At 46.4% G+C, this 27766-nt stretch overlaps 1 protein-coding gene across 1 annotated transcript; it reads left to right on the forward strand.

Moving 5' to 3' along the window:
• LOC310761876 (uncharacterized protein) lies at window positions 1-27147 on the forward strand (the record flags this gene model as incomplete). Its single annotated transcript, XM_083612075.1, has 3 exons — window positions 1-959; window positions 3182-3341; window positions 25340-27147. The coding sequence occupies 3 exons, from the start codon at window positions 1-3 to the stop codon at window positions 26444-26446; spliced, it is 2226 nt and encodes a 741-aa protein (XP_083468201.1). The 3' UTR covers window positions 26447-27147.
• Window positions 27148-27766: the final 619 nt, after the last annotated feature.

Below are 27766 nucleotides of genomic sequence, written 5' to 3' on the forward strand. Positions count from 1 at the left end.
ATGCCGGCCTTCTACAATGCTTGTGTCAGTCCATCCACCTTCTCCCTCACGGGCATCCCACAGCTGGAAGCTGCCCATGTCTGGATCTCCATCCCTTTCTGCTCCATGTACGTCATGGCCCTGGTGGGCAACTGCACCATCCTCTTCATCATCCGGGCCGAGCCCAACCTCCACGAGCCCATGTACCTCTTCCTCTCCATGTTGGCTGTCATCGACTTGGTCCTCTCCTCTTCCACCATGCCCAAGCTGCTCAGCATCTTCTGGTTGGGCAACAAGGACATTGCCTTCCACTCCTGCCTCCTCCAGATGTTTGTCATCCACTCTTTTGCCACCATTGAATCTGGGATCTTCCTGGCGATGGCCTTTGACCGCTACGTAGCCATATGCACCCCGCTGAGGCACAGGACCATCCTGACCCACTCGGTGGTGGCCAAGATCGGGCTGGCCGCTGCTCTGCGGGGCTTCCTATACATTGCCCCACTGCCTCTTCTCGCCCATCGATACACCTACTACCACACCAACATCATTGCACACTCCTACTGCGAGCACATGGCTGTGGTGATGCTCTCCTGCGAGGACATCTCCATCAGCAACATCTATGGCATGGCCATTGGCTTCCTGGTCCTCATTGTTGACTCCCTGTGCATCGGGGTGTCCTATGTCCTCATCTTCCGGGCGGTAATGAGCTTGTCCACCACAGAGGCCCGCCTTAAGACCTTCAGCACTTGCACCTCGCACATCACCGCCATCTTGGCCTTTTACATCCCCATAGCAGTTTCATCTTTGACTCACCGGTTTGGGCACAATGTGGCTCCTGCAGCTCATATCCTCCTGGCCAACTTCTATCTCATCTTCCCTCCCGTCTTGAACCCTATCGTGTATGCCGTCCGAACAAAAGAGATCCAAAGGAAACTGGCTAAGATGCTGTCTTGGTCCTGGAGACGAGCTAAAGGCCTGATGTGAGCCTCAGGGTGATTTGTGGCTCAAATCAAATGCAAGGGGAAAGCTCATCTGTAGAGTTTCTGAACTAGCTCTAGAGGGGGAGTCTCTTACCAATACCACTTGCATATACTAAGAATCAGTCATAGAATATAAAAGGCTGACCCACATTATTGGTGTTAAGTATAATTGCTTAATTGGCACTGATATGAAGAATGTGTATGTGTTTTGCTGAACGGGTTTATGTGGGAGATTCCACTGAAGCTAAAGAACAGCAAGAAGTGGTCTCTGAGCTCCTTGATGGATTGATAATTAACAATTGCTGTTTTCTGCTAGCTAACACATGAGTGTTTAACCTTACATCAGATTTATTTTATTTGTAAGAAGATGAACTTGTGCTGGACCTGCACAATATATTGTATGGAAGTACTTGGATGTATCTTTGATGTTTTTGTTCTGTTTTGAAGAAAGTTCTGCAAGCAAAGGTTTGAACACTCTAATGAGTCTGGGCAACACTTCATTCCAAAGGAGTCGGTTGCTATGCATCCAGTCGCTTCAATATTAATATCTACAATAAATGTTCCCTGCCTTCCCTGCCATGCTTAAATGCACATACAGTATGTTGTGTGTTACCTCATTCACATGTGAGTCCCCTGGGCCTCCAGTTTGGCGTGGTAAATTTGGAACGTAAAATCCTTCATTACCCATATCGCTTTCCTCTTCGCTCTGTCCCAGCTGCCTTTGACCTCACTATCATTTACAGCAGTGAGGCGTTTGTGTGTGCAGCAGGTTTTCTAGTAGCATACTCCTTGTAGAAGGGTTATTGGTCAGTTAATAAAGGAGAAACTCAATAAACTGAAGCTCAGTCCAAATAAGACTGAGATATCACTATTGTCCAGTGGTTCTCTAGACAGGGTGGGTGGGAGGTGGTCTGCTCTTGATGGGGATATGATCCCTCTGAAGAAGCAAGTCCATAGCTTTGGGGTACTTCTGGATCCATCACTGTTGCGTGAAGCTCATGTGGCCTCCTGGGGAAAATATCCTCTTCAAACCTCCAGCCAAATGATCCACTCTATCTACTCTTTTGCTAGCTCAACCTCAATGCCATGGCAGGAAATTGCAGAGATCCATCTTTCCTTTGTAATGCTCAATGTATGCACAAGGGGTTTATTACACAAGAAAGGCAGAAAGTTCCCTGGGTGGGTTACAGCTGTCTCAGTCTCTTGGGAGTTTTGGGAAGGAAGGTTTGAGACAGAACCTGTGTGGTGCATTGGTTAGAATGTCAGCCTAGAATCTGGGAGAGACCAGTGTTCAAATCCCCACTTGGTCATGAAGCTCACTGGGTGACCTTGGGCCAGTCACTGCCTCTCAGCCTAACCTACCTCAAAGGGTTGTTGTGGAGATTGAAAAAAGGAGGGAGAGAACCCTGTATGCAACTTGGCGCTCCCTGGAGAAAATGGTGGGATATAAATGCAATCAGTAAATGACTAAAGACATCTCTATCATGGAGGCTTTGCAATTTTTTCTAAAGTTCACGAACACATTTAGGAAGCCATATAATGTTAACCAGCCAAAGCCATGGTTAATAAGAAATGTTTTTGCCTGTTGCCTAAAGATATGCAACGAAGGCACCAGGTGAGAAAAGGCCCTGTTCTTGTGTTGCCACCCACCGGACGTCTCACAGAGGAGGCACATGAAGAAGAGCCTCATATGGAGAAAGGCGGTCCTTGAGATATTGCGGTCCTGAGCCATTTAAGTCTCATTGAACGTTCATTGAATATCTGCCATCACCAGGAGCGGTCCAAGCAATTTTGCTGCCCAACACAAAGGTCAAGAAGATGCATTGCCTATTCTGTGCACAAAATTGGACCAGAGTAGTAGTTGACTCTTACTTGACTACTGGAATGGGACAGTCCTTCACTGACCCCAAGAGTAACAGGCTAGCTTAGGGGCTGCAGGGCAGACCACATGGCACACATCTGTAGCCACTTTCTGCCCCTCAGAATTTGTTGCCTGAGGCAACTGCTTCATGCTTGAGCCAGCCCTGGTCATTGTCTAATCTCCCTGCAAACAAATCAGGCTAGATGCTCATTAAACAGGTTGCTGATTCCAATGAATAAGGAATCAGGTTTGCTGCACTTGACCTCTGGTGAGCTGATGGACAAAGCCTGTGCTTTTCTGTATCTGTTTGGGATCCAGAGAGCTGAAAGAGGCCCCTACTGCAACATCCATCTGCCCACAGGCTTTGGTCATCTTCGGAGACCGCTATTGGGGAACACCTATTGCCTTCTGAGAGACATAAGCTCTCCTCTTCAGAATCCTGCGCCAACAAGGCAACAGCACCTCCCAGCATCTCAAGGTTGATCCTTGAGATTGTTGAGGAGCAAAGACCTGCTGGAGCTGTGAGCTCACTAAACATTGGAAGCATAGAGAAGCATAGAGAAGCATAGTTAAGAAGTATAGCTTCTTAACTTTTTCTCTCTTTCTCTTTCTTTTATTTTCTTTCTCTCTTCCCTTCCTTCCTTCCTTCCTTCCTTCCTTCCTTCCTTCCTTCCCCCCTTCTCTCTCTGGATTAATGTTTTAGTTCGGAGGGGAAAAAAAGACATTTGACAATAAAGTATAGTCTATCATAGGGGATGGAGCTTATTTACTTAGTGAATAATATCACTCGAGTCTTTTGAACCATTGTTTTATTATTTATTGTTATTATTATTATTTATTAAATTCGTATACCACCCTATACCTGCAGTTCCTCCTAGCTTACTATTGTGTTTTGTGAGATACAGTGCTATTTTTCTATAAAAAGAGGTGCTGTAACTCAACATGAATGCTTCTCTTGTTCTCTTTTAATGGCAATGGCACCCATCTGAGAGGTGCCAGAACTGAGTTCTGGCTGAGAAAAAGCCCTGGTGAGATAAGTTTGAATTGAAGAGAACGTAAACCTTAATTTTGGGAAGACCATTTATCTTGATCTCTGTAGTTCCTGAATAATAAATGTACTGTACAGGAGATGCTCATTGTCTGTTTGCAGGAGGTGATGATGGAATTTGTGTGTGTAAACAGGGTAGGACAATTGGAGGGAGGAGAAGTGGGGAGTAATCACTGGTGAGTAGAATTGCTTAATAGACACTGAAATGAAGAATGCCTGTGTGTATTGCTGAAAGGGTTTAACTGGAAGACGTCACTGAAGCAAAAGAAAAGCCAGAAGAGCTCTCTGAGCTCCTTGATGGGTTTGATAATAAGAGAAAGAGAAAACAGCTCCAGGCCAAAGGGCGGTTCTAAGGAGAGAGAGACCCTGGATTCTAGGTCTGTTTGGAATTGTCTGATATTTCTCAGATGCTGAGCCTGTGCTGGACAGCACAAGATATTGTGTGGAATGATTTGGATGCATTTCTGATGTGTTTGTTCTGAAGAAAGTTCTGCAAGTAAAGCGTTGAACAATCTAATGGGTCTAGCCAATGTTTTATTCCAAAAGCTGTCAGTTTTCGTGCTTCCAGTCGCTTCAAGAGAGCCAGCGTGGTGTAGTGGTTAAGAGTGGTAGACTCGTAATCTGGGGAACCGGGTTCGCGTCTCCACTCCTCCACATGCAGCTGCTGGGTGACCTTGAGCCAGTCACACTTCTTTGAAGTCTCTCAGCCCCACTCACCTCACAGAGTGTTTGTTGTCGGGGAGGAAGGGAAAGGAGAATGTTAGCCACTTTGAGACTCCTTAGGGTAGTGATAAAGCAGGATATCAAATCCAAACTACTACTACTACTACTACTCCTCCTCCTCCTCCTCCTCTTCTTCTTCTTCTTCTTCTTCTTCTTCTTCTTCTTCAAGCTGCGCAGTCTTAATATCTGCAATATTCCCTGTGCAAGGGAGAGATAAAGAAAGCAAGGAGGAGAGCAGAGGGGGAAAGGGGTGAAGGTTAAAATGGGGCTGTTGAAGGGGTTGCAAAATAGGGGGGATTAGGAGGCACCCCCAGTTGTGAAAGCAGGGGCATGCAAGGGCTGAAGGACAGGCAGGGATGTTGGCATCATAGCTGGGTGGAAGGCAGGGCCATCCCACCCATGAGGCAAGGTGAGGTGACTGCCTCGGGTGGCAGGATCCATGGGACAGCAGATCTGGCCTTCAAGGAAAGCACTGCCTGCTGTTGCCGCCACAGTGACAGTGACAGCTGCACCACTCCTTGGAAGCCAGATCTGTCGCCTCCTTGGCAGCATCCCATGCTGAGTCTACAGTGATATCTTGGCAAATAGGAGGTTCTGCTTGTCTCCTCCCACCCTTGTTCCCAGTGTAGATCTTTATTCCCACCTTCTTCCTGATGTACTGTAGATGTTTTTTTTCTTCTTCTTCAAAAGCAACTACTCTATTCTGCACTTAAAAATGGAAAGTGTAATGCTGGTGGTCAACAAAAGAAGTTCAAAGACTGTCTCAAGGCAAATCTAAAAAAATGTAGTATAAACACTGACAACTGGGAAACACTGGCTTGCGAGCGCTCCAGTTGGAGAACAGCCTTTACCAAAGGTTTCATGGGCTTTGGAGACGCTCAAACTCAGGACAAAAGAGAGAAACGTACTAGAGGAAGGCACACTTGGCAAACCCTCACCGTGATCAACTCCCACCCAGAAACCAATGTCCCCACTGTGGAAGGACTTGTGGATCCAGAACTGGCCTCCAGTCACTTATGGACTCACTGTTAAAACCGTGTTCATGGAGGACAATCTTACTTGGCTACGAGTGATCGCCAAAGAAAGAGAAGACTGTAGATGTTTGCTCAACCGTCATCCCTGGCAGAGGTGGTGACATGATTTTGTGGTTTGCCTCAGGTACCAACATGTATTAGGCTGGCCTTGGTGGAAAGTGAAAAGGGTGCTTAGCAGTTGCAAAAAGTGCAAAGGGAGGAAGAAGAAGAAGAAGAAGAAGAGTTCAGATTTGATATCCCGCTTTATCACTACCCGAACGAGTTTCAAAGCAGCTAACATTCTCCTTTCCCTTCCTCCCCCACAAGAAACAGTCAGTGAGGTGAGTGGGGCTGAGAGACTTCAGAGAAGTGTGACTAGCCCAAGGTCACCCAGCAGCTGCATGTGGAGGAGCGGAGACGCGAACCCGGTTCACCAGATTACGAGACTACCGCTTTTAACCACTACACCATGGAGGCGGTTTGCATGCAGGGTGGGTTGCATGAAAGGAGCGGGGAAGACGCATGGGCATGTGGGCGGTGGTGAAATTGGGTGCGAAGCAGAACTGCAGAACAGAAGAGAGAAACGGCTTCAGAAATGATGGTGAAAAGCAATCTCCATAGTCCCATGGCATGGGAAGGGGAAGCTCTAGAGAGTTAATGTGGGGGGAAGGGCAGAGGGGTTGATGAGCAGAGGGAGAAAGAGTTCAGCCTGTCAATGAAAAATATTTTTTCCTCCTTTGGAAAAATCTTCTTTTGCTCCATCCTCTTGCTCATCCAAGAGGACCCTTGAAGAAGGAAAATACTTTGCACAGAGCCTCCCGCACCTGCTTTGTCCGGATGCTGTAAATGACGGGGTTCAGCATGGGAGGGAGGCTGAGATACAGATCAGCCAGCAGGACCTGCACGTGTGGTGGCACTGCCTGGGGAAAGCACTGGATGTAAATGGAGGCCAAACCTGGGAGGTAGTAGAGCAGCATCACACAGATGTGGGAGCTGCAGGTGCTGAAGGACTTGAGCCGCTCGGTTTTCTCGGCAAGTTTCCCCACAACCCTGAGAATCAGTCTGTAAGACAAGGCGATGAAGGCTGTGTCGGTCCCCACAATGAGGGTGGTCCCCACCAAGTTGTAGGTGCTGCTTGCAGAATAATCTGCACAGGCCAATTTCATGACCACCATGTGCTCGCAGTAGGAATGAGATATCACTTTGGAAGCACAGTATGGCAGACGCCTCAACATCCAGGTCAAAGGCACCATGAAGAGGATCCCTCTTGCCAGAATGGCCAGCCCTATCTGCACAACCCTTTGGGATGTCAAGATAGTCTCATATCTTAGCGGGTGGCAGATGGCGACGTACCGGTCAAAGGCCATGGCCAGCAAGACTCCTGATTCCACAGCTGTGGTTGAGTGGATGAGGAACATCTGGGTGAAGCAAGCATCAAAGCCAATCTCTTGAGAGCCCATCCAGAAGATGCCGAGCATCTTGGGGACCACAGATGTGGCCATGACCAGGTCAATCATTGCCAACATGGCCAGGAAGTAGAACATGGGATGGTGCAAGGTGTGAGCCAGTAGGATTGTCAGGAGAAGGACGCAGTTTCCTGCAAGCGCCATCAAGTACATTGAGCAGAAGAGGGCGCCCATCCAGGAGTGGGCACTTTCTAGCCCAGGGATGCCAACTAAGAAGAAGGCAGAGGAGCTGGAGTTGAACTTGTCTGGATCCATGAAGCTGAGCGTGGTGTTCTCGTTTAACGAAAAATGAAATCCCAAGAAAGAGAATTTGCGTTTAAGGTTGGCTTCACAAAAGGGAAGCAACGCTGTTTCCTCCTCTTTCCCTGTAGAAGGTTTCCTACCGACACCTTCTCTCTCTACAACCCCAAGGGTCCCTGAGGATCAGTTGCTGGCTGCGGCTGAGTTCTAGTAGTTCTGCTTCGCTCACCGGTACACAAGTCAATCAGTGAGTGGAACTCGAGCACCTTCAAACAAATACACCAGTATTCCCCAACCTGGTGCCCTTCAGATGCCCATGCTGGCTGGGGATGGTGGGAATTGAAAGCCAGCACATCTGGAACATAAGAAGAGCCTACTGGATCATGCCAGTGGCCCAACTAGCCCAACATCTTGTTCTCACAGTGGCCAACTAGTTGCCCCAATGAGAAACCAGCAAGCAGCCCTCTTCCCTCCTGGTAGCCGTTAATAGTCTTATCCTCCATGAATTCATCCAATTCTCTTTTAAAGCTATCCAAGTTTGTGGCCTCCGGTGGGAGTGAGTTCCATTGTTTAACTCTTTGCTGCGTGAAGAAGTCCCTTCTTTTCTCTATCCTGGATCTTCCAACATTCAGCTTCCTTGGGTGTCCACAAGTTCTGGTGCTATGAGTGAGGGAGAAAAGCTTTTCTTTATCCACTTTCTCCATGCCAGGCATAATTTTATAAACTTCTATCATGTCGCCTCTTGCTTGCCTTTTCTCTAAACTAAAATGTCCCAAATGCTGCAACCATTCTTCACAGGGCGAGTCACTCTACCCCCTTGATCATTTTGGCTACCCTTTATTGAACCTTTCCCAACTCTAAAATATCCTTTTTGGGGTGAGGTGGCCAAAACTGTACACAGTATTCCAAATGCAGCCACACCATATAATTGTGTAACAGCAATATGATGCCAGCAGTTTCATTTTGAATGCCTTTCCTAATGACCCCTAGCAAGGAATCTGCCCTTTCAGAGCCATCATCCATTGTGTCTACATCTTCCTCGAGATATCTTCTATGACCTCAAGGTCTCTCTCCTGGCCTGCCACCTCCAGTTCAGACCACATGAGCACAAAAGTGAAATTAAGGGTTTCTTTCTTTCTTTTTCTTTTGCTGCAATATGCATCACTTTAAACTTACTCACATTGAACTGCGTTTGCCATTTTACTGCCCATTCACTCAGTTTGGAGAGGTTCTTATGGAGCTCATCACAATCTCATTCTGTTTTAACAACTCTGAATAATGCATTATCTCAGGAAAGTTGACCACCTCACTGCTCACTCCCGACTCTAGACCATTTATGAACAAGTTAGGAAGCACAGGTCCCAGTACTAATTGAAGAGGGACTCCATTTCTACTTTACTCGGTCCGTTCAGTCCTACTCTTTGCTTCCAACAACTTAACCAACTTCTGATCCACAAAAGGACTTCTCCTCTAATTCGGTGACTGCTCAGCTTACTCTTTGGTGAGGCATTTTGTTATTTATTATTTATTACTTAAATTTCTACGCCACCCTTCATCTGAGGATCACAGGGCAGTTTACAATATAAAGGGACAAAAGTACATAAAACAACAAACAAACAAACAACAACAACAACAACATTTACTGGTATACCCTTCTCATTTGGCTAGGTTTCACCAGCCACTCTGGGCAGCTTCCAGCAAAACATAAAAATAATAAAATGTCTAACATTCAAAACTTCCTGATACAGGGCTGCCTGGTGTGTAATTCTTTATCTCCTTGACATCTGACGGGAGGGCGTTCCACAGGGAGGGCGCCACCACCGAGAAGGCCCTCTAACAAACAAGACAATGTACTTTGCTTAAAGCTTCCTCATCCACTGAGCTTGAATTACACATTTCCCTATGTGCATTTGAAGGTCATGTAGCTCATCTCAACTGGGGCCAGGGCCTTTTCAGTACTTGCCCCGACCTGGTGGAACGCTCTGTCACAAGAGACCAGGGCCCTACAGGACTTGACATCTTTCCGCAGGGCCTGCAAGACAGAGCTGTTCTGCCTGGCCTTTGGTTTGGACTCAGTCTGACCCTTATGTTTCCCTCCCCTTATGGTCTTGATTTATCAGCAACTTTAAAATGAGGCTGCATTTCAAATTGCATTTTAACCTGTATTTTAAATTGGTCCCCCCCATTATGTTTTTACTGTAATTTTATTGGTGTTAGCTGCCCTGAGCCCAGCTCTGGCCGGGGAGGGCGGGGTATAAATAATATTTTATTATTATTATTATTATTATCTCTAAGCTGCTCTTTGACGCCAGACCTACCTGAGTCAGATCCAGATCAGGTGAAGGCATAACTGCAAAGGAGGCCTTGTTCTCTGCTTGCAACTGGCAATAGAGAGCCATGCCAAGAAGATCCCATCACGAAAATTGCATTTCCCTCCTCTCTTTATATGAACTCCAGGAAAACCACAAGGGCTGAACACTCTTGTCTTGTCAGGAGCACAGAGGATAAACAGACACTCAGCTGAATATGCTGTGTGTCTCCCTGTCTTGTCTCACTGCAGTTCTGATCCCCAACAGCCCTTTCCCTATTCCTGTCTTCTGGTATGTCTTCTGATACTAGGTGGCAACAGCTGAGTTGTAGGAGGTCATCTGAGCATCCTCTAGGACTAGCACACCAATTGCAGCAGTGACCTGATTTTTTTGTCCTGCTCCAGGAATGCATCATCTGCGTGCAAAGCCATTGCGCTCAGCTGAGGCTCTATAAGGGTATTTATTACCTGGTTGATCCCCAAACTCATCCTCTTCAGGGAGGGGAGCAATGAGAAAGGATTTCCTGTGGTGTGAGGGAGAAGAAGCACCTTGGGACCACACCACTTTCTGTCCTGGTTTTTTTAATAACCGTATTTATAGCCCACTCATTATTGAATGTTTTCAATCCCAGAGTGGGGTTGTTGTTGTTGTTTAGTCATTTAGTTGTGTCCAACTCTTGGTGACCCCCTGGACCAGAGCACGCCAGGCACTCCTGTCTTCCACTGCCTCCCGCAGTTTGGTCAGACTCATGCTGGTAGCTTTGAGAACATTGTCCAACCATCTTGTCCTCTGTCGTCCCCTTCTCCTTGTGCCCTCCATCATTCCCAACGTCAGGGTCTTTTCCAGGGAGTCTTCTCTTCCAGAGTGGGGTACAAAGTAATAAAAAGAAACGGAGAAAAACTATATATAAAAATTACAAAATCGTATCAACAGGACCCATAAACAACTAAACAATTCTATCATAAGGCAGACTAGCAGAATTACAACATGCAGAATAACAAAATATGGGCCTCAAGGCAAGTTGTGTTGCTGATGCCCCCACCACACCCCTGATTCAGGCCCTGGATCTGTGGGGCGGGAGGAGACCAGTGGCATCTCCTGCACCCTGTAAAGCATGGTGGCCTCATTGGTGCACCAGCCATGTGCAGGTCAGCCTGGCTGCCCGGCCGTGCTATGGTGCAGATGGATTTGAGGGCTTCCCCCATCTCAGTTCTGCTTCCCAGCCAGCACTGGGAGCATTCAGAGTTCTGCAGGGTCCCGGGAGGAACGGTGCAAACAGTACCAAATGCGAAACTGTTGGATATTCTCTCTGTGTGTGAGAGAATCGTTTGTTCCAGAAACGGAGAAGAATTGAGAAGAAGTTTCAAGAAGCAGCAGAAGGCTGAGATTGTTTTGTCTGTTTTATGGATAAAGCTCACATCAAATGATACAGTAAACCAAAAGGTGGACAGGAGAACTGTTTGGCCCATATCTCACCCTAGCAGCTGTCTCTGAAGTCATGTAACCAGGAAACTCGGAAACCCCCCAAAGGGCTGCAAGTGTATCAGGGGTCTGTAACTGGTTGCAGGGGTTGCTCATTGATAGAAGACTCCCAATGCTTATCAAAGAGCGGAATTTGGAGAAGAACATGAAGAACAGATCTGGGAGGGAGGAGGAGACGGGTAGTCAAAATGCCTGGAGAAGTAAATAAAACGTGTCTGAATAGGAATGGTGGATCAAGACAGGCAATTCACAAAGTATGCTGATGGACAAGTTTGGAAATCATGGCATCACACATGCTCCAGTTTCGCTGAACAATTCCCCCTTCCATGACATTTTGTGATGTTCTCAATACGTTTTGGGTGGGTGGTCATACTGATAGGACGGGGGGGGGGGGCTGGACCCTTTCTGAGGTTTTAAAAGTTGCTCCCCACTTTGCTCAAGGCTCTTCTTTCTGCTGCTGGAGGGAGGGTGAGTCTGTAGCAACAGATTAAGAAAGACTGGGCTTAAGTAGCTGTTTCCCTTTCCCTGGTTGTCAATTCTATTCACTTCCTCTGACCGACAGCGGACATCGCGGGGTCTTAGGTCCCTTGAGAGGGAGTTGAGCTGCAAAAGCAAAACCTGACTCTTTTTTTTTGGTAACAGGTTCATGAAATGGTGGTGTTTTCATGACAATGGCTCTCTTTGAGGAAAGGACGAGGGAAGAGGGGAAGGAGACGTGGCTAATGTTTTTGAGAATCTTCCTCACTAAGTCAGTTATTGAGCCTGCGGGACAGACCTCTAAGGGCAGTCTGCCCCACCTGGGAAAAAACCTCTAGGTCAGTTTGCATTTCTTAGGGCAGAAAGTATTGATCTGATGTGTAGAGATCTTTCCTATTCTAATTCATTCAAGAGGTTTCTAGAAGTTTCTCCGTGTGAAAGAAGCAAGCAGAAGGTTCATGAGTTGTTTGGGTTATTCCTTCAGAGAAGCTGAGTGCAGCTGGTTTAAACTGGTTCTGTTATCTCTTTCTCTCAAGGTCATGCTGACTATAAGAAGAGGCCAGAAGGAGCCTGGGTTTCACTTTCTCTTTCTCTCTCTCTTCCTTCCGGTGTGGTGCTCTGTACAAGTATGCTTAGAGTTAAGGTTTTAGTCTTATTATAAGTTATTGTAAGTTTCAGTCTGCTGCAATTGGATTTCTTATGGACAGGCCCAATCCGGAAGGTTTTGGATTTTTGACCATTATGCTCATCTGCCTTCAGTAGCAGTAAAGCTCTGCTGGATGAAATTGGCTCTGGTTATTTTTGGGGAATCCTGCAACGTGTTTAAGTTTTTACTCTGCTAACTATACATTGGAGTTCTGCTCTGGAACGGTATATTGACTAGAATTCCATGACAGTCTAATCAACAAATGGTAGAATGCAGCAGGTAAAAAACTTCAACAGTAGGCAGATTAAAATACGGAAGGGTTATAAAGTCAAGCACAGATAACAATGTACCTCAAGAACAGTTTCCATTTTTATTGAGGAAAAGCCTAACAGCCATTACATTTATATTCCATTTTCTTTCTCCTACTCTAGGAAGCTCAAGGTGAAATACATAGCTCTCCCTCTCCCAGTTTTATCCACACAACAACCATCTGAGGTAACCAGGACATTCTACAGCTTCTCACATCTATGTATCCTTTGTAAGTAACGTGCCAGTTGTTTTAACACAGAGAATCATAGAACTGTGGAGTTGGAAGGCACCCCGAGGGTCATCTAGTCCAACCCCTTGCTATACAAAAATGACAACTAAAGAATCCCTGAAGAGATGGTCACCCAACCTCTGTTGAAAAACCTCCAATGAAAGAGAGTCCACCACCTCCTGAGATGGTCCATTCCACCTAACTTTGGACAGCTTTGTTAGGAGTTAAAATCTTGCAATGTGGGAAGCGTTGGATGATCCTATGATAAGCTTGAATAGTTCTGTCTATAGGTTCCCTGAGAGGCAAATACTTGGCTGAAAGCTATGAGGTGATGCAGGGACTGTGGGAGTGATGCTCCACCTGTGCTAAGGCACACCTCGCACCCGGCATGCCACAGTGTGCCAAGGAGCCTTGCGGCCACTCTGCCTGAACTCTAGCCTCTTGACTAGCAAACAGGGTTTCCCCCCTGACCGTTTGTCCTCTCACAGATTTGGTTGCTAGACTTAACGCTTGGCTGGAGCATGACCGGGGACGCAGATGTAATCAAGTATCGGGGAAAACATTTTCGGAAAACACCTGCTGACACGTGTATTTGACAACGCTGGAAATGTGCTTAGATGGAAATACGTCATGTTCAGGGTGGTTTCAGTACTGTTTCCAATTCTTGACTTCTGTTAATAAAAGGAGCCTCTGCACAGCTAGTCGGCAGCCTGCTTGGAGCATGCTTGCCAGCGTGCTTCTGCACAGCTCACCTGCATTCAACCTCCCATTGTCCTCCATTATTCCTACAGGGACCAATAAGTACCGTATTTTTCGCTCTATAAGATGCACCAGACCACAAGACGCACCTAGTTTTTGGAGGAGGAAAACAAAAAAATATATTCTGAATCTCAGAAGCCAGAACAGCAAGAGGGATCTCTGCGCAGTGAAAGCAGCAATCCCTCTTGCTGTTCTAGCTTCTGGGACAGCTACGCAGCCTGCATTCGCTCCATATGACGCACACACATTTCCCCTTACTTTTTAGGAGGGGAAAAGTGAGTCTTATAGAGCAAAAAATATGGTATTTAGAACTACACTTCTCTCTCTCTCTCTCTCTCTCTCTCTCTCTTGTTTCCTCCCCCCCCATTACTAACAACCTAAAAGTGTGGTAGAAAGGGATTACATCATACCATACCCAGAGCAAACAAACAAACAAACAAATAGCAAGAGAAAGAAATGATGACGCACAAATATAAATCTAGACACCCATATTTCCCAAACTGGTCTGGATGGCGAATGTTGAGCATCAAAGTTTGAAGCATAGAGAATAAAATCCCACCAGCTGACATAAAAATGTTCTGGATCCCCCATCCCCAGGGAAACATGCAATTTATGTGTGATTTTTTTCCACAATGGCCAAAATCCATATGTTCTTACATTACAATGACAAATGTAGATTTTTTTCAAAGTTTTCCATTATGGAAAACCTTCCATTTTCATTATGGAAAACCTTCCATTTTCAAGGTTTTCCAAATGGGCTATTGAAATCCTGGCTGCAGCAAAAATCCATGTCAGGAGCTCTTCAACAAGCTGTCATGTGTTGTCCATCCACATATTCTGTAATGACAGTTGTGAGGAAGCCTGAACAGGCAAATTAATTATTTTAGATATTTCTTGGTGTACTTGAGAAAAGAATAATGAAACTTGAACCACACTTCTAATAACTGAGCTACCCAAAGCTTGGAGGCTCCACCTGGCAGGGGGATCTAGATGCAGATAAATCGTAACAAGTTCTAACCTTCTCATCCTTTGGGGGTCTAACACCAGTTGGAGTCAAGTCTCAACCTTGACTCCTTTTGGGTAGAATGGCTTCAGTACTTGCTCCCGAATCTGCTTTGTTTTCATGCCATAGATGATAGGGTTGAGCATGGGGGGCACTAGGACATAGAGGTCAGCCAACAAGATGTGGATGTGGGCAGGGATGTGGTGTCCCCAGCGTTGTGTGTAAAAGGAGAAAAGGGCAGGAGTGTAGAAGATCAGGATGACGCAGATGTGGGAGCCGCAAGTGCCGAAGGATTTCTGTCGGGCTTCCTTAGAAGAGAGCCCCAGGACTGCCCTGAGAATGAGCACATAGGAGACAGCAATGAAGATGGTGTCTGATCCCACCACGAAGGTGGCTGCCGTGATCCCATAGATGTGGTTGGGTGTGATATCTCCACAAGCCAACTTGACCACGGCCATGTGCTCGCAGTAGGAATGGCCGATGACATTGGGCCCATAATATGGTAGACGGCTCACCATGCAAGTCAAAGGGGTCATCAAGCCAATGCCCCTCACGAAGGCTGCACACCCAATCTTGGCAATGACGGAGGTGGTGAGGATGGTGGTGTAGCGTAGAGGGGCGCAGATGGCCACGTAGCGGTCAAAGGCCATCGCGAGCAGCACCCCTGACTCCACAGCTGAGAAACCATGGATGAAGAACATCTGGATGACACAGGCCTTGAAGCCAATGGAGTGGGAACGGAACCAGAAGATGGCCAGGATCTTGGGCACCGTGGAGGAGCACAGCACCAAGTCGAGGGCGGCCAGCATGCACAGGAAGTAGTACATAGGCAAGTGGAGGCTGGGCTCCTTCTTGACCACAAAGAGGATGGTCAAGTTGCCTAGCAAGGCTACTAAGTACATGGAGCAGAAGGGGAAGGCCATCCAAAAGTAAGCCGCTTCCAGGCCAGGAATGCCCACGAGGATGAAAACGGAGGGGTTGCTGTTGGAGCGATTGTTGCACGCCATGGCTTCCACCTGGCTCCCGGAACCATTTCATAGCCTGCTGTTAAGGCGAAAAGGAAGTTAGGCAGGGCTACTACGCTTGCTGCTTAAGGTTAGGTGAGACCAAGGAGGTTAGGAACATACAGTAGTGTTTTAACACTTGGTCTTCTGCATCAGCTCTTTTGACTCTGAGGTAGAAATACTTCAAAACCAATCATCAGTAAGGCCAGTTTCATATCTTCAAGTGTATGGCCTAACCACAAAACTAGGAGCAAGCAGTTTAGGAGGAACTTCACTGATTGCTAATGTGCGGAACGTTCACCCTGGGAATGAACATCCAGTTCTTAAGAGCTCCACACCAGAGTGGAAAATGAGAATAAAACTGGAGCAGCTTATTCCTCTACCACTTTTTTTTAAAAAAACAACAATACTATGAGCTACAGAGTCATTATAAGAATCCAGATCCTCCATCAGGCTAGGGGCGCTGTTCATCCCTTTCCACTAAGTCCTGTACCAGAATAGAGATGTTGAGCTTGGAAATTGTCGTAGGTCTACTTGGATCTCTAACCCCCATGAAGAGCTAGCAGTTCTGGCAATCTTAACAGGGAGGTCTGGATCATTAGCTGACTCCCTTCCTTGGAGCCAGTTTTCAGTGGCCTCCTCGGCTGCTGGCGTCACCCTTCTCTGCTCCCCTCTGTTGTTACCTTATCATGGGCTCCTCAGTCTCAGTGAATCTCCAGCTGCCCCACGCTCTCAAGCAGACAACTGGGGCCATCTCAGTTGTTGCCCTTCCCAAGGTCTGTTGGAGATGCTGCCTGGCCACACTTTTGCCTGTGCTTGTGCTCTGATGCTGGCCGTGTCCTTTTGGCTTTCTGCAGCCACATGCGGAGAACCTTCTGCAAGCCAGTTGGGAGCGGAGGAAGTTATAGTCTCTACTGAAACTCCTAGGGGGACAGCAGCTTCAGCCCAGAGCCCATGAGATCATCAACATTAACTGCATCGGTTTTGTCATCATCGAGCTCATGAAACAGCTATGTGAAAGGAAGCATGTTATGTAGTGCATAACTAAATTATGGAGCTCACTTCCACAGAAGGCAGCGATTGCCACCAACCTAGATGGCTGTAAGAGAGGATTGGACAAGTTCGTGAAGGAGGAGAGGGCTCTCAACAGCTTCTAGCCATCATGGTTCTGCTTTGCCTCCACAGTCGCAGGCAGAAATGCTTCTGAATACCAGTTGCTGGAAACCACAGGAGGGAAGAGGGTCCTGCTGGGGTGCTTCCTACTGAGGCATCTGGTTGGCCACTGTGAGAACAGGATGCTGGACTAGGGGGGCATTGGCCTCATCCAGTATGTTCTTCAGGGAGCTCTATTTGTAGGTTTGCAAGCCACCATAAGAGTTCCTACAAACCATCAGCAAACCACAACTTTGTATTGGTGAACTGTAGCATATATTACCAAGTTCCTCTAGATCAGCCTTTCTCAACCTGTGGGTCCCCAGATGTTGTTGAACTACAACTCCCATCACCCCTAGCTAGCAAGGCCAGAGCTCAGGGAGGATGGGAGTTGTAGTCCAACAACATCTGGGGACCCACGGGTTGAGAACCGCTGCTCTAGATATAATTAAAAACCATATCAACCTGATTCTGTGTTTTAAAAACATAAAGGATGCTCAAGTAGAAAGGAATCTACACTCTCTTCTGCAATGGCTGCGTTCAGATGATTCTCTGAAGTCAAGACAAGGACATCTTCTTATTCCCTAGTTCTGGGGTGGGGAACATTTGGCCTTCCAGATGAACTATGACTCCCATCAGTCACAGCAAACATAGCCAATGGCCAAGGATGATGGGAGTTCTAGTCCAGCAACTTCTAGAGGGCCAAAGGTGCACAATGAACATTCTCTCTGCAGAATGTACAGAATTCATCCTTCAGTTCTTGCCTTCACTGGTATTTTTGCGGTGTGGAGGTTTCTGGCTAAACTTGAGGTTTTTCCTCCAAGCAGTGGAGGTTTTCCCACCACCTAGTGTCCCTGTCATTGCTTGAATGATTTTTGCAGGCATTGATGGAGTCAGGGATGGGCAGAAAATTTGCAAGTTTGCCGATGACACCAAATTACCATAGTGGTGTAATCAAAGCCAGAATGTGGAGATCTCCAGAGCCCTCTCTTTAAGTGAGTGTATGGGCAACAAAATGGCACATGTGATTCAGAGTAGAGAGGGCAGCCGTAGAGACTGACTTAGTTATCCACTTGCACCTTCGAGAATATGCCTGAAAGGAGAGGAAAGAGAATTCACTTGGATGGACATTCTCCAGTTGCATGGAATCTGGGAGGATGCCAGTTTGTTAAATCTCATCAAGTGGTCCCCTTTATGCCGGTCTGGGCATGTAACTCCTGTGGTGGATTTCTGCACTAAATTTACCATGGTGATGTTTGAGATGGCTTTACTTGGTCAGAACTACAGCTGCTGGAAGAAGAAGAAGAAGAAGAAGAAGATGAAGAAGAAGAAGAAGAAGAAGAAGAAGAAGAAGAAGAAGAAGAAGAAGAAGAAGAAGAAGAAGAGTAGTAGTAGTAGTAGTAGTAGTAGTAGTAGTTTGGATTTGATATCCCGCCTTTCACTCCCCTTCAGGAGTCTCAAAGCGGCTCACATTCTCCTTTCCCTTCCTCCCCCACAACAAACCCTCTGTGGGGTGAGTGGGGCTGAGAGACTTCAAAGAAGTGTGACTAGCCCAAGGTCACCCAGCAGCTGCATGTGGAGGAGCGGAGACGCGAACCCAGTTCACCAGATTACGAGTCTATTGCTCTTAACCACTACACCACACTGGCTCCCCCACGCTGGAGAATATAAATTACAGAGGCTTATGCAGAGGCATTCCCCCACTTAGCTTTACTTATGGAATTATTGACTGAGAAACCCCTGCAGCACACGGACTGGCAGTGACTGCCCAGGGTGTCTCTATCCCAGCCCTACCTGGAGATGCCCTTAGAGATTTAACCTGGGATTTTCTGCATGCAAAGCAGTTGCTCTACCGACTGAGCTACAGTCCCTCCCCTAACATCGTGGGACCTGCTTTAGGGTGAACATTTAGTGGATTCCATGGGAAGTTATATACAGTAGCACCTCGGCTTAAGTTACCCTTAAACATTATTATTATTATTATTATTAAAGCGGCAAACCCGGAAGTGTTTTGCCGCACGCGCGTGTGCAGAAGAGAGAGGAGAATGTGAGCCGCTTTGAGACTCCTTCGGGTAGTGATAAAGCGGGATATCAAATCCGAACTCTTCTTCTTCTTCTCTTCTTCTCCTTAACCTGAAGCACCACTTTAGCTAATGGGGCCTCCTGCTGCTGCCACGCCGCTGGAGCACGATTTCTGTTCTCATCCTGAAGCAAAGTTCTTAACCCGAGGTACTATTTCTGGGTTAGTGGAGTCTGTAACCTGAAGCGTATGTAACCCGAGGTACCACTGTAGTTGTGGGAGCCGCCCTTGGGGCGTCTCATAATTTATTTGATTTTATCTGTTGCCTTTATATCCCATCTTGTCTTTCCAGGGAGATCCAGGCGGGATACACATTTCTACCCCTCCCAATTTATTCCCCTCAACAATCCTGTGAGGTGGGTTAGTCTGAGAGGCAGTGACTGGCCCAAGCTTCATGTCTGAGTGGGGGATTCGAATCCTGGTCTCCAACGCTCTAACCACTACACCACACTGCCTCCTCTTGCTCCTCAGGTTGAGATGCTTGGATGATGCTGATTCCTATGGTTAGCCCCTCAGTTGCCAGTAATTCCATTCCCATGGATCCATTTGTGAAAGGCTGCCACATTCTCCAAGAGCATGCCAGAGAGGTTAACATCCTCTAGTTAGGGAATTCCTCCTGGTCTACCTTGAGATCTGAGGGCTATATATAGAATCACAGGCCGCTCTTTGCCCAGTGGAAACCCAAAGGGACTATATACACCGAAGCTTTATAAACAGTCTCTCCTTCTGTTCTGAAAGGAAAAACCAAGCAGACAGCTGATGATGAACAGAGCTCCTGAGAGCTCCTGGGCTTTTGTAAGTTAAGCTTTTTCTCTATGGTCAGATCCATCTCTTCTTTTAAGAATGGCCACAGGGATCTTCTTTCTCTTAATGTTGGTGGTGTGATTTATTTCCAAATGAATAAAAGATGAGAGATCCTTGACGGACACGAGGTTGAGCGTGATCAATCCAGTGAATGGTGAAATGTGTCGGGATCAAGCCAAAAGAGCAGAGCCCCCAGCTTAGCTCTTAGTCCAGAGGAATTTGGCCACCCTCCAGGTGCCCGGCTTGATTCCTTATGACCTCCCGTCTGCGACTCCCGGCAAGATCAAAGGAGGTCTCCAATCGGCGATTCTCCTCAACGTGAAGGAGAACACACCACTCCCCCCACTCCTCTCCCAGGGGAGGGGGAAAGAGACAGACAGAAATATATCTACATGTCTTTATTTCTGTCTTTCAGCAGTACAGAGAAACATGTCTGTACACTTTGCTTTCCAGATGCAGAGAGAGAATAACTCCACCCATGTACTTCCAGTACAGGGTCATGTGATGCTCTGAGGTAACATCCGGCTCTCAGAGCACTTTACAGACAGTCCCAGTTTCCCACGGGACAATCCAATAACATTAGTTTCCTGTTTACCATTCCAGCCACCTGGTGCTTGCTTCTGCATTGCTCCTTTTTCGTAACAACCTCCCCCAAAAGAATCAATGCGTGTTGCAGCAAGCAAGGCATGGTCCAGAGAAGAAAACAAACAGTTGTTATACACATAACACTCCCCTGTTGTTTCAGTTCCACCCTTGGAACTCCCCGCCACTGGACCCTCTTTACAGCCACAGCAGAGAGAGAAAAAAACTCCACCCATGTACTTCCAGTACAGGGTCATGTGACATTCTGAGCTAACATCCGGTGCTCAGTGCACATAATAGACTGTCCCTTCTTCCCACGGTACAGTCCCAAAACATCAACATCCTGTTTGGCTTTCCAGCCATCTGGAGCACTCAGCAGCATTGCTCCTTTTTCGTAACAACCTCCCCCAAAAGAATCAATGCATGTTGCGGCAAGCAAAGCGTGATCCAGAGAAGAAAACAAACAGTTGTTATACACATAACACTCCCCTGTTGTTTCAGTTCCACCCTTGGAACTACCCGCCACTGGTTTTCCCAGTGTACCTCTCTGGTTGTCTGGCTTCCAAGGAATGAGTGCATCTGCATTACCTTGGCTAGCAACTCTCTGTTGTGTCTTTGTCTCTGACTTAGACACAGCTCCAACCTGTCCTCGGTTGTTTACAACAGCAACACATGCAACAGCTAAATTAGCATACTCTTCTGAGTACCTTTTGGGTGGTTCACCCTTTGTGACTCTCTCAGACCTGCGTATGAGGTGCTGATCCTCTCTGCTCACTGGTTCTGTCTCAGGACTCTTAGGAGAACCAGTTCCAACAGCAAACAGTGGTTCATCCTTCACCTGTGAAGGTCTATCCATTGTGTGAGATTTCCTCTCAATGACTGTGACAACAGAGCTCTCTGAGCTATCACTGTCGCTCTCAGTACCACTGTACTCTGTGAAATCATCATCATCATCTGAATCGTCCTCTGTGGGAAATGTGTGCACTATCACTCTCTCCTTTTCAGGAGCACTCTCTAGAAATTTTGTGAGAATCACCTGACCAGATTCAGACAAAATTACTCTGTAGAGACCCTTTTCATATCCCACAAAAATGCCTCTGGCATTCTTTACTCCACCTGGAGCTTCTGTCCTCACATGAGACCCAAAAACCTTGAAATGGGCAACAGAAGGTTTTCTCTGGAACAGTTTCTCAAAAGGAGAACTTCCCAACTCTTTTGAAACCTTTCTCACCCACGCATGACAAAACGACATGAGTGACTCCGCCCAGAACTCATGTGGCAGATGTGAACTAAGCAATTGCGCATTCATTCCCTTTTGCAATTCTCTGTTCACCCGTACACAGACACCCCTGTTCCACGCTTCCGCTGAAACAGCAACCTTGTGTCTTATCCCCTTCTTCTGCAGGAACCTTTGGAAATCCTGTAAAAGAAAAATCTGCTTCTCATCTGTGAATAGACAATCAATGCTAGCATCATGCATACTCTTAACTTTGTCACAAAACTCCTGAAACCTCTCCAAGGCTTCCTTTGGCTTTCTCAACACATAAACCCAGACATAGTTAGAGAAATGATCCACACACACAAGATAATATCTTGCATTGCCTCTAGATGGTTCTAGAGGACCAATCACATCAGCATACACCCGCTGAAATGCCCTGTTGACCCCGGTCTTCTTCTTGCTCACACCTGCAAGAGAAACTAGGTTAGACACAGATGAATTACATTCCATGTAATCACTTTGTGCAAAAGTCAACAAATAAAGTCCATCCTTCTCTCTGGCTGAAAGAAATAACTCTCCATCTTTGTAGATCTTGCAGCTCTCAGCATCGTAGGACAGTTTCAGTCCTTTCTTTGCAATCTGCGAAACACTCAGCAGATTGAACTTCAATTCAGGAACCAAGTAAACATTGTTTATTGTCAAGTCCAGACTCTTAAGATAGACAGTCCCCACTCCGGCCGCTTCTAGCTCCTGACCATTGGCCTGTTTCACAGCGAAGCTTTGCTTCTTAAACGATGAAAAGAGTTCTCTGTGTGGGGACATATGAACCGTGCAGCCCGTGTCAATAACAAACGAGTTCCCAACGTCTGGCGTGGTTCCTGTCGCCATCATAGCTTTTCCAGGTTTCACCGAAGTCTTGGTGTGACCTTTGCCTGACGCCTCAGGCTTTGCTGAGCGGCCCTTCGCTCCTTTAGGCTGACGTGGCTTCTTACAGTTCCGCTGAAGATGCCCAGCCTGTCCACAATTGTAGCATCGGACAGCGTTCAAAGCTAGAGCTTTTTCTCCAGTAGCTTCATCTGCGGGGGAATTAGAACTCCGTTCCTCCCTCCCCCTGTCCTTTACTTCCAGTGCAGCAAGTCTGTCCTGTTCATTCAGAACTACGGCACAGACCCTCTCCGCGGTCAAATCCTGAGCCGGGAGGGAACCAAGCTGACTGGCAACGGTTTTGTAAGTCCGATTTAAGCTGTTGATCATCATGAAGCAAAACACTTCCTCCTGCAGACGGAAATTGCGTTCCACCATCTGCTGGCGCAGATATTTCATCTCCGTCAGGTGCGCTTGAACATCTCCATCAGGCGCAAGCCTCAGATTGGTCAGCTTCTCAAAATACAGCAACGCTGAAGACCCAGCATCCCTCCGATGTGTTCTTCGCAGCATATCCCAAATTTCCCGTGCATATTCCAAACCCTGAATATGCACCAATTGGTCATCTGACACACACAGAATTATAGCCGTTCTGGCTTTCAGATTCTGTGACTCCCAACCTCGGGTTGGTGCTGCTGGGATGGGGTTCTCAATCACCCCAAAAAGCCTCTGATTCTGTAGCAGGGCCTTCATCTTTATAGACCAAGATGAATAATTGTCATTAGTGAGGGGAGGGGGATAGGGCAAACCTCCCGCCTTCTTGGAATCCATGCTGAATCCAAGGGTCAGCTTTACACTCAATCTCAAGCCAGCTTTCACTTTTCAAGCCAGTAAAACTCCAAAAGTCTCTGTTTACTGCCTCACTGGCAGGCTTGCCTTTGGGCTGTTTTTTCAAAACCCTTGCACAGCTGCGCCGATACACTTTCGATTTCCCAGGCTCTTTTTAGCCATTCTTTAACTGGCAGACGTTGCCTAGCAACCTGCTCAGGACGGAACTCCTTATCTAAACCACAGGAATTTCTGGTATGCAAGCTTGCTTTCAGAGCTTGTTTTTCAAACGCAGCTCTTGTGAACCAGAAATTAATCTTTCTGCGTTCATTCTTCTCTAGCCCAAAATGCAGCATACCTTTTTCCAGCTCCGTTGCCTTGAAACACACTCCTCTCGGTGTCCAGCTGTCTGTTTCAGCTTCTGGCTGCAGGCAGACGCTTTTCTTTATCTCCTTAGGTGCAGAGGATGGCAACGATTCATCGACCTCTCACCTCTCATGTATTGAAAATGGGTATGGACTGCGCCCGTTCCTTGAGATGTTTGATTTGGCCACAGTGACACGTGCCTTGGTTGCATCCTGTTTGGACCATGGGAACTTGCTCTAGGTGGGGCTGCCTTTGAAAACTGTCTCAAAGAGCTGCAGCCATTGGTTCACCAGGGCTGGTTAAAAGAAGCGTTGCTAGAACAGCTCCACTCTCTACCGCTCTGATTTTGGGCACAATTAAAAGGGCTTTTTATGACCTGTAAAGCCCGACACAGCTTAGGTTCAAGCTGCCTGCTCCAGCTGACTCTTCCTAGGTTCTTACATCTGAACTGAGCACCAAAAACAACACACTTCAGTTCAATTTCCATATAACTGGTGGTTACAAAAGAGTAACTGAGAGTTTTAGATAACTGACACATGGAAGGGTGTTCAAAGTTTGACTATGCTGATAACTGCTAATGCAATGGTATATCATGGCAGTTTCCCTGCTTTTCAAGGGGCGCTTTCCTTGTCAATGACTGTTGAGTAACCTCAGCATACATGCCATGAGAATGCTGCTCCTTGCTTGTCGCTGGGCCACAGGACCAGCGCAGGGCTTGTAACCCAGTGTGAAGTGAGTCCTTCTCCTCCCATCTCTGCTAATTGCAGGCAAAGTTTCAGAAATCGTAGGCAAGCCATGTCTCATCTGTTCTTCTCATTGTTATTGTTGTTGTTTAGTTGTTTAGTCGTGTCCGCCTCTTCGTGACCCCCTGGACCAGAGCACGCCAGGCACTCCTGTCTTCCACTGCCTCCCGCAGTTTGGTCAAACTCATGCTGGTAGCTTCGAGAACACTGTCCCACCATCTCGTCCTCTGTCATCCCCTTCTCCTTGTGCCCTCCATCTTTCCCAACATCAGGGTCTTTTCCAGGGAGTCTTCTCTTTTCCAGGGAGTTCTTCTCATTGAGAGCTCCCTAATAAGCTGAGGCCAGCCTGGAAGAGGGTTTGAAAATCTGATTTGACAGTATTTCCTAGTATGGCATGCAATAGTTTTAATACAGTGGTACTTTGGTTCTCAAACACCTTGGTACTCAAACGCCTTGGTTCTCAAATGCCGAAAACCAGGAAGTACCGTAAGTGTTCCTGTTTTCAAACATTTTTGGAAGCTGAACATCCAATGCGGCTGTCAGCTATTGCTTCCGGGGCACCTGCTTCAATCAGAAACTGCACTTTTCAAACAGTTCGGAAGTCAAACGGACTTCCGGAACAGATTAAGTTTGTCGCTTTTGCTATTTATTTTGCGTTTTTGTTTTTGAGGCTTTTTCAGCTAATTTGTTTTTGTGATTGTGTGGAACCCTGTTCAGCTACTGATTGATTGATTGTGTGACTGTGGAAATGGATAAAATCCAAAGAATGACTATCATCAGTGCAGGTAAGGGGGGGAAATTATTTTAATTTTTATCATCTACAATACTGTCTTATTTATTTTATAGTACAGTACATTGATTATCACTTTCATTTTATGGATCAATGGTCTCGTTAGATAGTAAAATTAATGTTAAATTGCTGTTTTAGGGATTGTTTTTAAAAGTCTGGAACGGATTAATTCATTTTGCATCACTTTCTATGGAAAAGCGTGCCTTGGTTTTGGAACGCTTTGGTTTTGGAACAGGCTTTCAGAATGGATTAAGTTTGAGAACCAAGGTACCACTGTGCAAAGTTTTCATTCATGGATTCCAAAGGATAAAAGAGAGGAAGAGTTTTGAAAACAGTAAATTGGAGGTTAACTGAAGGGGTATATAAATATTTTAAAAAATATTTTATATTTAAAAATCCTGTTTTTAATCCCATACACTATTCAGCTCAAGAGCTACTTTATGTCCATGGCTGAAAACATTTTAATGGATTTCTTCCTGTGTTTTATTATCTTTAGATCTCCAGGTGATTTTTCTCTTTCCAACATGGCAGCCACCAATGGGACAGGTAAGCCTCTCTTGGAGTTCATCTTGAACGGGATCCCAGGCCTGGAACATGCTCACCTTTGGATCTCCTTCCCATTTTTTTCCATGTATCTCATTGGCATGGTGGGGAACTGTGGGCTCCTGTACATCATCTGGATTGAGGAGGCCCTTCACAGACCCATGTACTTCTTCCTCTGCATGCTCTCCATCACAGACATAGTGATGGGAACATCTACCATGCCCAAAGCATTCTGCATCTTCTGGCTCAACCTCAAAGAGATTGACTTCAACTCCTGCCTGGTCCAGATGTACATTGTCCACACCTTCACCGGGATGGAGTCTGGCGTCCTCATGCTTATGGCTCTGGACAGATTTGTGGCCATCTGCTACCCACTGAGGTATGCCACCATTCTGACCAATCCCTTGATTCTGAAGGTGGGGCTAGTGACCTTCATCAGGGGCGCCGTTCTCATCCTCCCTTTCCCTTTCCTGGTCAGGAAGATGCAATATTGCAACACCAACGTCATTGCTCACACTTACTGTGACCACATGGCGGTGGTGAAGCTGGCCTGCGGCAGTATCCACGTGGACGCCATCTATGGCCTGACGGTAGCCCTGCTGATAGGGGGCTTCGACATCTTCTGCATCACAGTGTCTTATTTCATGATCCTGAAGGCTGTGGTGGGACTTTCCTCGAAGGAGGCGAGGAGCAAGGCCTTTGGCACCTGCACCGCACACATTTGCGCCATCACGATATCTTACACTCCGGCCTTCTTCACCTTCTTCGCACACCGCTTTGGGGGACACAGCGTTGCTCCTCACGTTCACATCATTATGGCCAACCTTTACCTTCTTCTGCCCCCCATGATGAACCCCATTGTCTATGGCGTGAAGACCAAAGAGATACGTGAAAGCGTCCTAAGGCTGTTCAGTAAGGGAAAGACCATGGTGCCTCATGGCCATTGACGGTGGAGAAGATACATAGGTCAAGCCATCAACAAACACATTCTATGTGCATCCCCATCACCGATGCATACCACTTCCTCAGATGCAGAAGGCCCAAATTTCATCCAGTATTTCTGCTGTAGTTTTAGGAAGAAAGCTCTCCTCTTAGGGACGCAGTAGTGAATGCTCAATCTTTTGGCCAACTACCAGCCAAGATGACAGCAGTACAGAAGTTTTCTAATCTTTCCGAAGTTTCTAATCTGAATGGCACTATGAAACCCCAGCTTCTTCCTAGCCTACTTACTCTGGTCTTTCCAGCAATCATTATATGTTGCACCCTACACCGGAAGCAAGTATTGCTTTGCCCAAAGCAATTCTGGTAGGCTTGGCAGGCAACCTCAGCAGCCACATAAGAGGCATTGCACAATCCGATTGTGGAGGAAGTGGCAAATGGGAGATGCGTGGGACAAGAGCCTGTTCTGGGAAACTTTGAAGGCACGGAGCTTTTCTTGTTTCCTCTCCTTCCTTAGCCCATTAAAGGACCTTCAGGAGGCAATAAAAAACTTTGGTATTCTGGTTCTCTTGGACCCATTTGCCTCTCACAGGGTCATAAAAGATGAGAGAGAGAGAGAGAGAGAGAGAGAGAGAGAGAGAGAGAGAGATTATCAGATAGCTCTTCTTAGAGTTGCACTCCCACTGTTCCCTATTCCAAATTCAGGTGAACTAAACATTCTCCTGTGGTTTGTTTGTTTGTTTGTTTGTTTGTTTGTTTGTTTGTTTGTTTCACTACTCCAGAATGACACACACACACACACACACACACACACACACACACACACAATTTTATTGGTTTTTACATATATTTTTCAAACAGAACATCTCATCCCATCTCATCCCATCTTATACATCATTTTGGCTATTTTAGCCTAAGACTTCCATCAAGCATGTCTAATGATTCTCAAACCTCCTTTCTTAATCTTGCATTTGTTATCCTAACTATTACTTTTAGTAATCAATAACTTAAAATCCACTCTCATAAATCTTTTCTGCAATATTTCATATAGTTCTCCTTACAAAACTTTCTGTAGTCCTACAAACGTAGTCAATTGATTACAATTGTCTTTCAAATAACTCACATATTTACTCCAATCTTTCAAGAATTTCTGGTCCTTCTGGTTTCGAATTCTCCCTGTCATCTTTATCCAATTCTGCATAGTCCATTAATTTCACCTGCCTTTCCTGCTTCCATTTCTGTGCCAAAAATACTCTTGCTCCAGTTGTCGCATATAAAAACAATTTTTTTTATCTTGTCTATTAATGTCAGCGCCTACAATACCAAGT

The sequence above is a fragment of the Podarcis filfolensis genome, assembly GCF_964270895.1.
Source record: "Podarcis filfolensis genome assembly, chromosome: 4".
In the NCBI taxonomy this organism is placed as follows: Eukaryota; Metazoa; Chordata; class Lepidosauria; order Squamata; family Lacertidae; genus Podarcis; species Podarcis filfolensis.